The 10,936-nt window shown below is 33.5% G+C and overlaps 1 protein-coding gene across 1 annotated transcript; it reads left to right on the forward strand.

The window, feature by feature from the left end:
• The first annotated feature begins 3,370 nt into the window (after window positions 1–3,370).
• On the forward strand, window positions 3,371–9,597 carry LOC105040197 (putative cytochrome c oxidase subunit 5b-like). The gene is given in 7 exon segments (XM_073254971.1): window positions 3,371–3,617; window positions 3,619–3,680; window positions 3,770–3,855; window positions 3,967–4,020; window positions 8,996–9,062; window positions 9,209–9,288; window positions 9,428–9,597. Coding segments are annotated over 7 exon segments (510 nt in total). The 5' UTR covers window positions 3,371–3,516; the 3' UTR covers window positions 9,488–9,597.
• Window positions 9,598–10,936: the final 1,339 nt, after the last annotated feature.

Genomic DNA, 10,936 nt, shown 5'->3' on the forward strand with positions numbered 1-10,936 from the left:
TTAAAATGGGGATAGTAATTTGAAATGATATTTTTATTTAAATTAAAGTTAAAATTTTAATTTTTTTAACATTTCAATTTACAGTTTTTATTTCTTTTCCCATTCTTTCCCTTTTTTTCACTTTTTTATGGCATTTCTTATTTTTTTATTTTTTTGAATTCAAATTAAAATTTTAATTTTCTTTATAATTTTAAATTATAATTATAATTTTTTTTCTATTTTTAGTATTTTTTCTATTTTTATGGTATTCTTTTTAGATATTTTTTCTTTGTTTGGAATATTTTTAAAAAAAATTAATTTGAAATAAGGAAAGTAATTTGAAATGATATTTTTATTTGAATTAAAATTAAAATTTTTATTTTTTTAAATTTAAAATTATAATTTTTATTTTTTTTTCTTTTTTTCTTTTTATTATGTTTTTATTTTTTATTTTTAAAGATTTTTTTGATATATTTTTTTTGTAAAAATTAATTTGAAATGGGAGAAAGTAATTTGAAATGATGTTTTTTATTTGAATTGAAATTGAAAATTTTTATTTTTTAAATTCAAAATTATAATTTTTATTTTTTTCTCATTTTGTTCTGATTTTTCTTTTTTTTATGATATTTTTAATTTTTTTAATTTTTTAAGATTTTTTTGGGATATGTTTTTAAAAAAATTAATTCAAAATGAAAAAAATAATTTGAAATTATTTTTTTTATTTGAATTAAAATTATTTTTTTTTTAAAATTTAAAATTATAATTTTTATTTTTTTCATTTTTTTCTCATTTTTTTTCTTTTATGGTATTTTTTAAAAAAAAATAATTTGAAAAGGGGATTGTAATTTGAAATGATGATATTTATTTGAATTAAAATTAAAATTTTTATTTTCTTAAAATTTAGATTTATAATTTTTATTTTTTCAATTCTTTTTTATGATATTTTTAATTTTTTTTATACCAATTTTTTTTAGATATTTTTTTAAAAAGATAATTTGAAATGGGGATATTAATTTGAAATGATGATTTTTTATTTGAATTAAAATTAAAATTTTTATTTTTTTAAAAATTTAAAATTATAATTTTTTATTTTTTTATTTTTTTATTTTTTAAGAATTAATAATTAAATCGCCGTGTTGGATGGCGTTTTAAAAAACGTCTTTTGAAACGGCGATTTTAGTTTTTTTTTATCGTCTACGTGAAAAATGGAGAGAAATGATGGGTGAGATGGCCATCATAAAATGTCATTTTGAATGATATTTTATCCTGTTTACATCAATTTGATAAATAAATTAAAAATTAAATTATTTTTATAAATAATTTTTTTAAAAAATTAATTAGGTGAAGCACTCTAAAGACGGTGCTAGTATTTTGACATTACAGTTTCGATGGCCGAATACGTGCTACATGGGGTTAACGTTTTTTACACGGAGATTGAGATCCTTATATATTTGTTTGGAAGAGGATTTGTCGATTATTATTAGATGACTTTCCGATCCTCTGCATTTTGTTTCTAGATTTCATCCCTTTTTGATGGGGACTGCCCGCGAATGATGTGCAGTTTGCTTGAGTCGCACCATCCCTCGAACTGGAGAAGACCCCACTTCTCCGCGTCAAAGAAAACTCCCGTCTTCTCAGGCAGCCTTACAAAACCTTGGGGGTGTAGACTACCCTCCATCGCCATCTTTGAAAATCTTCGTCATTCTTCCGGGAGTAGGAGGGAACTAATTGATCTGTCAAACGTCACGTGCAATTTCTTATGTAACAAACCCATTATAGGTGGAACTCTGTTGTCCGGTCCGAAGACATGGATGGATTTTGATTATGACCGACTTATATATCGACCATTGATTCTACTAACCCATATATCGACAGCCGATCTATACATGAGAAACTCCGGCTTCATAGTCATCTTTTTCATTCATAAGTTATCAATCCACGCTTGGACCACCGACCCAGCCTCGACGACCAAACCTATCTCCATTAACATTAGATTGTCGATCTACATATCGACCATCGCTCACATCATCAAAGCGATCTCCGATCGCATTTCGAGTTTTGACCCTCACATCAACTCTGACCTAGCTATCCACCATCGATCCCCATCTCCAATGGTATACGTGGTGGGCTGTCGAGTCATATTCCCTCCAATCTCTGCTTCGATCATCATATTTGGAAAGGTCGACAGAAAATTCCCATACAATCCCATCAAATCACACCATCATTAGAAATAATTGGCTGCAGGCTAAATAAGGCAGCTACAACTGCTCAATATCGAAAAATCAGATCAAAGATTTCGAGATAGCGCATCCAAGAAGTCCAAATAGCCTCCAATTTTTCTCTCCCATGACTTTCATCTTTATAAATAGAGATAAACGAAGGATCCTAAAGATACGCAACAACTTTCTCGCACACTTCTTCCCAATTATTCTATCGATTTTTGATTTAAGCATCAGATGGTCTTCATTGGAACCAACTTCAACAAGAGATTTATTTTACAGATCCAATCACCATCATTTCAGTCGGATACCGCCTCACTCTAGCTAATTTGGACCAAGTCGAGGATTCGTAGCAACGAAAACCATTTTAGTTAATCTATTTGTCATGATGCTTATTTTTAGCAATTTCTATTTTGACTCCGTGAATCCTGTGCCTGGAGGGGGGGGAGGAGGGCGATGCATGGGCGAGCTACTAGAATCTTGTATTTCTGAAGTCATGAGGCTTACTGACCATTTATCTCAAAAAATTATTGGCTAGAACTATTTTACTACATAGATTTTGGACCATTCAATAAAAAATTATCACATCATTTATTATTAAAAAAAAAATTACCATCATTCAAATCTGGGTTGAAAATTTTGAATGAAATGTATTTGTGATAATTTTTACTAGTTTGAATGAAAATTTTTTTTTTTTGAATGATGTAATGAGATTTTATTGAATGATACGTAGAATGGCTCTAATATGCAATTTCTTGCTAGATCGGAGAAATTTAAGTACGCCGTTTGGGATATGCAAATCTCATGTTTTTGAACGTTATTACGTGGGAAAGAGATTCTTTATGATATTTAAAAAATATCATAAAATATAGCACATAATTAGATACCGTCCATAATAAAATAAATAATTATTTAAATTATTTAAAAAATTTAAAAATTTATATATATATATTTTAATATTTTTAATACGTACATTCAGATCGTCCATTTTAAAATAGGTGATGCTCAATACAGTATCTTGTGGTACTTTTTTAAGTACCGTGAGGGTCTTTTCCCCATCAGGTGGAGCCGATCTTTCCATTTTTCGAAACTGCGCACGAATCTTGTCGATTGATCGCGCACAAGCTAACGGTCCCCGTCCGCCGGGCACTCTATAAATACCCTTGAATCGCTTGTCATATTTTTCCAGCGAGATTGATTGCTAGTGCTGATTGCAGAGCGGGTGAGAGAGAGTGGGAGCGAACATCTCGAAATAGAAAAAGGTTGAGGAGGGCGGCGGAGGCGACCTCAGAATTCTCACAGCAGGAAGAGGGAGACGATGTGGAGGAGGGTTTGCTCGCAGCTCGCCCCGTGGCGATATGCGGCCCCAGGCGGCGCCGCCCTCCGCAACCGCGCCGCCGCCGCATTCATCTCCTCCTCCCCCTCCCCTCCCCCTCCCCTCCCCCTTGCAGAAGACCACCCCTCTCTTCTCCGCCGATTCCGGTGTCCTTTCTCTCTCGATCTCCCACCCGATCGGTTATCCTGTAAGGGGCTGGCTTCCGGTTTCGTGATTTCTTGCTTTCTTGATCCAGGTAATGCTTCGTTGAAGAAGAGGGTGGAGGACGTGATGCCGATCGCCACCGGGAACGAGCGGGATGAGATCGAGGCCGAGCTCGAGGTAGGTTTTGTCGTGTCGTGCTTTCTTTGTACTCGCCTTCTTGCGTGTTGATAGCTTCATGAGAGATGATCGCGATCTTGGCCACTTCTCATTTCATTTTGCTGGATTTAGGGGAGGAAGATATTCGTTAGTATGGATGCGCCAGTCGGTCCGTTCGGCACCAAGGTCAGCTGTTCTGATTTGTTCTGGAATTTGCTTCAGATTTTGAAAGTCCTGAGATTCTGATGTTGTCGTTGGTTGTTATATTATTGTTATTATTCTTGATCATCATCATCATCATTATCCTGTTTCAACAATACCTCAGTCTAAAATATAGATCAAGTATTGGAATTCATAAATAGTAGACAGAAGATGCAAGTATATTTGAGGTAGAGCTTCCACTACACCTTCATTGTGGAATAGTTTGCATAGCATCTTTTCTTATTTCTGTCAACTTTTTTCTTTTTCTTTTTCTTTTTTAATTTTTATTTATTATTATTATTATTATTATTTTATGTATGACTTAATAACCATCAAAGCCCTGATATTACATGGAGACCAAATGTTTGGTATAAATACTATAAAAGGAATATTTTGATAGGATGAGTCTTGTCAGTTTTGGCTAGAAGTTTGATCCACGAATGTGGCATATGAATATTGCTTATTCAATTCAGTTACCCATTTTTCTTCGATTGATATGAGTTAGCTTTAAAAGTTTAGCACACATGCACATACACTGCATAGAGACACCTCTCACTTGAAGTCAACAGAAAGTGCTTTCGTTGAATTAATCTTTGAATATGAAATTCATTACTATCCTTGACTTGCTATCAACTTGGAGAAAGATACTTATTATATGAAACAACCATCCAACTCTTGTGTTAGGTTTTGTTTATAATGTTGAAGCAATATTCAAGTGACAAAAATGCATACCATAGATCTAAACAATGGATTACGTGGATTACATACAGATCCATCAAATGAAATTGATGACAGAAAAATGTCATAAACTTTAAAATTTCTCTTGGTGCTCCTAGGAGAGTACTAAAGCCTGGTGGTAGGAGTCCATGGGTGGAGTCTAAGTGGAGGTTGGGCCTCACATTAGAGGCTAGCGGAGTAGAGGAAACTTCTATAGGAAAAAAGATGGAGTGGAAACAGGAGCCAAGCCCCACAATGTAGGGAACTCCAAGGGTGGAGTCTCACCCTTGGAGTTCCATTTATGTTAGTTGCATCGATTAGAACTCCACCAAGAATGGATGCTTAAGTGCCATATCCATAGGATGCATCCCATAAGTTAAGAGTTGGCTAAGGAGTGGAATTTTGAGGATCAGGATGGCTGTTTGTTCTCACAATTGTAGAATGACAAAGATACAATAATCACACATATAGATGAGCTCATTATTTCTACCAAAATCCACAGTTTTGTACTGGGTACCATACTGGTACTTGATCAGTACTTTATGGCTCCAAATTGTATTGTATCGACACTCGGTAAACAAATGCATACCAATTCGGTATCGGTATAGATTTTCTTGTTTTTTTTTTTTTTTTGAGGATTATTTTAAGGTTTATTGCTGTTTAAAAGGAAAGAGAAAGAAAAGGAAAGAAAGAAAGGAAGGAAAGAAGAAGAAATGGAAAGAAAGAAAGAAGAAGAAATGGAAAGAAAGAAAGAAAAACAAAGGAAACAAAAAGAAAAGGGAAAAAAAAAAAGAAAGGAAAGAAAGAGAAAAGTGAAAAAAGATAGAAATGAAAGATAAAGAAAAGGGAAAAACGAAAGAAAGAAAGAAAATAAGAAGAAAAGAGAAAAAATAAAGAAAGGGAAGAAGAAGAAAAGGAAAGAAAGAAAGGATGGATGGAAGAAGAAAAGGGAAAAAAGGAAGGGAAGAAGAAGAAAAGGAACAAAGAAATGAAGTAAGAAGAAAAGGAAAAATGAAAGGGTTGAATAATAAAAGAAAAGAAAGGAAGGAAGGAAGATCCAGATCGTGGATTACAAGATTTTAGTGACAGTAGTTCTGATACTTTTTGGTATGTTGTCATGTTTATTTTTATTTTTATTTTTTTAAATTTATGTTCTGCAATCTTGAAAGGTGATGTTGGTGCTACAGTACTCAAACTTAATATTTTATCTTGAGACTAATTTGCTCTTTATGCTGATTTAACATCCAGTTTCTTCTTTGGAAGATATCTCATGCATCGATTGATGATTTTTAGAAAATAGAGACAAAATATTGAGGGCTTGGTGTATTTTTGCATATTTTAGAGTTGTTAATTCATGCCAAGTAGCTCCTCTTTATGATTTTTTTGTTTTTTGCTTTTTCTATCAATAATGGTGTCTTTTCATGAACTATAAAAGTATTCATCTCCATGCTCATAAATAGAGCAATCTTTTCTGATATATGTTTCATAGTGGTTCAAGTTGCTATTATCGTTTTTTGCTATTATTATTGATCATTGACTGTATGATTTCATGGATTAGAGCTGTCGGTTGACTAGTTTACACAACTAATAATTTGTCTAGAATGTTAATCAATGTGTAATTCTTCTTTGCTCCTGCATTTTTTCACTGGTATCATCATTCTTGTGGAGGCCTTTGAACAATTGATGTACCTTTGTTTTTTTCTTCTTTTTTACTAGCAGTAGCTTTTTGAAATTGTTTTAGTTGTTGAAATTGGTGTTACTAGGAAGATATTTTGTGCTATTCTCTTTCCTTGAACAATTGATAGTACCTTAAAAGGTTCATTGCAAATATGCTCCTATGTTACCATCTTTCGTTGTGGTGTCCAGAATATCTAGCTCTGTTCATTTGCGGCAGGGATCAAGCAACAAGAGAGTAGTACAATTACTACATTAACTAGTTGTGCCTAAAGGATAAAACTAGGATGCTTAGGTCCATTTGAACAGCTCAAACTTATTATTTTCCTCGCATACTGAATGTTTTGTATACTGCTTACCACCAAATTCATGTTGCGAAGAGAAAAAGAAAAGAAAGAAAGGAAGGAAAGAAGAAGAAAAGGAAAGAAGAACAAAAAGGAAAGAAAAAAAAGGAGAAAGGGAGAAGGAAAAAAGAAGGAAAAAAAGGAAGCAAAGAAGAAGAAAAAGGAAAATAAGAACGAAAAAGAGAAGAAAAGGAAAGGAAAAAAAGAAAAAGGAAGGGAAAGGGGTAGGGGTCTTGAACTGCTCCATACCAAGATGAACTGGGGAGTCCTCCTTGGTTCAGCCTTTTTGGGACCTCTTACCAAGCTGAACCACTGAATCGTCCTAGTAACCAACTAGTTCAGATTGGTACAACCCGATCCGGGTGGTCTGGGATGGTTTGGTCGACCATGATTTTACCAATATTGGGACTATGGCTCTATTGTCCTTCCCTTTCAATTATTTCTTCTATCTCCTGTTCCCTTTTATGTCCGACTCCTACATTTGTAAGATGTGAAAGTTATCATATGATCAACTAATCATGCATCCAAGTAGGCCCTGCATGTCTTTTGTATCTACTTTTGCTATCCTCATATTCTTGATTTTCTCAGCTACATGTAGTTTGCAACCTGCGATCATAGACTATTTTGTAGGATTTTGATTTAGGGGGAAGAAAAAACGGATGCTATGTGGTTATGTTGTCTTTTTTGTAACTCCTTGCATGCTTCTCAGCTTGGACAAAATAAGTTTTTTGGCATGCATATGTTCCTTAAAAGGATAAAAAAGTATGCCTCCTCTTAATTTTTAGTCCTTAAAAGCTTCAAAAAAATATTCTTTTAATATGAATTCAAGCATCATATATAAGTATCTTTTATAAGGCAATAAAGTTAAAAGGGAACATATTTATTATCATACAAGGAACATAATCTATCCGTGCATTAGTATGTATGCATGTAGGGTAGATGGTACTTTTGTATGTACAAATGCATGTAAGTAATGTAAGTGTAATTTAATTTAGTCATTAAGGATGGTGCCTTGTTGTTGGAGAGCTGGATGCTTGTGCCACTAGATTTAGGCCCCATCTGGGAATGCCCTCCAAAAGCACTTTTGAGCCATTTTGCCGTGTTTGGTTAGAAAAAGAAATGGAAGTGCTTGCTGGTTCCCTCAGGAGCTGAAAAATGTCTATTTGTGAGAAGCTCCATATTGGAGCTTCTCCCTGAAAGCTCTACCTGGCTGATGGTGAGATGCTTTCTTTTTGATTTAATAGAATTTTCATATTGACCAAAATACTCATGCTAATTTAATTTATGATATTATTACATTAATATATCATATCATATTATTATATTACATTATATTGCAATATTATATTATATTGTATTACATTATGACAATATTATACTATGTTATGAAATTGCTCTGCCTGGCTTGTTTCCTATTGCAGTTAGGAAATTGACTATGCATCTGGTTTTTAGAAATGAGCTATTTTTAGTGTATCTGTTATTTTCTTGGAGCAATATTTTCATATGCAAGCTGCAGCCAAATCTCATTTTCAAGGTGCGGGTGCAAAATGATATCATGCACACTATTAAGTGAAACTGATGATCGTACATGTTAGTCATATCTATTTCAGGGTTGGTGCATCATTGGATGATAATGGCAGAAACAGGGAACTATAACTTAGTGGGTTTGCAATTCTGACCTCTCCTGCTGATTCCACCCGTGTTTTCAGTGCATAAGTTATGCCATTTTTCTAAGATAGGTTATATTATGTTACTGTTGGATAAGTTAATGTTCTTTGGTATTTTATTTGGTTGGATATCGATTTGGTATTTGCAGTACCATGTTAGTATAGAAATCTGGAAAGATACACTTTTGATCCCTTTAGGTCTGCATAGTTCTTTGACATGACCAGCTTGTTTGCCCATCATTTCTAACTTGTTTGTTAGCATCTACAAATGAGTCAAGGTTCCCCTTTGAACTTTGCCCTTATCCCAATGAGGGTAATTTAATCTGGTCTACATTAATGTGACCTCTTTCCTACTGCTGACGGCCAGTATTACTGTAATAGCGTGTTAGTTTCAGAGTAGCTATGGTTCTCTTATCTACAATCCTAGATTTTACCATAACTCTGCTGGATGTTGATCATATATTATCTTCTGCTGCTTGTAGTAGACTATTTTTCATTTTAACTGGCTTTAATTGTCCCACTCTGTGACCAAATCATCCTTGTTTGCTCTGTTTGTAGGGGGCCCCTGCTGTCATCCAGTCTTATTATGACAGGCGAATAGTGGGTTGTTCTGGTGGTGAAGGTGGTAAGTTGCTATAGTATGACGGACAAGTATTCTGATTCTATGCATTATCATTGTTAAGGACAAATTTTACCTATGGTAGTTCTTTGTTGAAGAACTGACTTTGATGTCCGCTGAAATATTCATTTAAAACTTCAATGTGTTTGCAGAGGATGAACACGATGTTGTATGGTTTTGGCTAGAGAAAGGCAGGCCACATGAATGTCCCGTTTGCTCTCAATATTTTGTGGTAATTGGGATCTTGATTCTTCCAGCTTAGGTTAATATGCAATAAGATGAGAGGCGTATTACTGATAATCTTCAATAGACGTCTTGTATTAAGGCTTCTGTAATGGAAATGCTGACTTATTTTGGTATTGGTTCTGCAGCTGGAGGTGACTGGTGCAGGAGGGGATCCTGAGGCACATAGTGATGACGATCATCACTAAAACAAACAGATTTCTGCAAAAATTAAAAAAAATGATGCGGCAGTCATTTTGATAATGTGTAGCTGCGGATGACTTATGTGTTGTTCGTTGAATCAGTTTTCTTTCTCCGAGCGCGTTGGTTTATTTGGCAGTGATTTTTTCATGACATGATGGTCATCTATTTGAACTTCGATTCTTTAAGCTTTTTGGTGCATCCACTATAAAAAAATTAATTTTTTAAAATAAAATTTTTTCATCACTAAAAATCATATTTTTGCCGTTAAAAATATTTACGATAAAATATATCATCGTTAAAAATTTGTAGAGAAAGCCTCGTAGCAAAAGATTTTAACGGTGAAACGATTTTATTTCGTCGCAAAAAATAGTAAACTTAGACGACGAAGTATGCGCTGTATTAACGACGAAAATATTTTATCGCAAGAGCTTAAATTTTCATCGCTAAAATTACAACGAAAAATAATTTCGTCGCTAAATATAGTAATTAATAAAAATATTTTTTTATTTTTTGTGACGAAATTTTTTTTTCGTCGTAATTTTTTGCGACGAAAACGAAATTCGTCGTAAAACTTAGCGACGGAATTTGTCGTAAAAATTTCGTCGCAATAATTGCGACGAAAAAAATGTTCGTTGCTATAATTACGATGAAATAAAAATTTTGTTGCGATAATGACGATGAAAGAAAAAATTCATCGCTATAACGGCGACGAAATAAAAAATTCATCGCTATAACGGTGATGAAATAAAAAATTCGTCGTAAAAAAATTAAAATTTTTAGTGACGAAACTATTTTTTCGTCGTAAAAATAGCAACAAAATAAAAAATTTCATCGCGATGTATAATAAAAATTTTATTTTTTTGGATTCATAAATTTTTTTTACGATGAAATTAATATTTCATCGCTAAAATAAATTTTGGATAAAAAATTTAATTTTTTTTTTTTTTTAAAAAAAATCTGCTCAAATATAAATTTTCTGATCAAACATATTTTAAATAAATAATATATTAATATAATAAAAATATTCTAATTCAAAATATCAATTTCAAGTAACAAAATATTTCATAACCATCTTTGTCATATACAAAAATATAAGTCCATACACCATTTTAAATTTAAAATAACTACAAACTAGGTATGATCTGACTCGTTGGTCTCGTTCCCTTCTCCAGGCGTCGATCTCTGACCCGATATGTGTTGCGATGGTGGTACAGAGGCGGCATCATGTGACTGTAGAGGTGCTAACTCAGAAGCATTAATACCGAGCCGTTCCGCCACCGCAGCTACTATCCTCTAGAGCGTCTGACTACGATTCATCCAGTAACTAATCTGATCTTGCATCATGCTCATGGATGTCCTAACTGCGCGTGATTTTTTGGACCGCATGCTATGACCAGATCCTAGCTGTCGCCCGAGGACGGTATCCAAAATCGTATCATCTGTCATCAAACAAA

The sequence above is a fragment of the Elaeis guineensis genome, chromosome 3 (genome assembly GCF_000442705.2).
Source record: "Elaeis guineensis isolate ETL-2024a chromosome 3, EG11, whole genome shotgun sequence".
In the NCBI taxonomy this organism is placed as follows: domain Eukaryota; kingdom Viridiplantae; phylum Streptophyta; class Magnoliopsida; order Arecales; family Arecaceae; genus Elaeis; species Elaeis guineensis.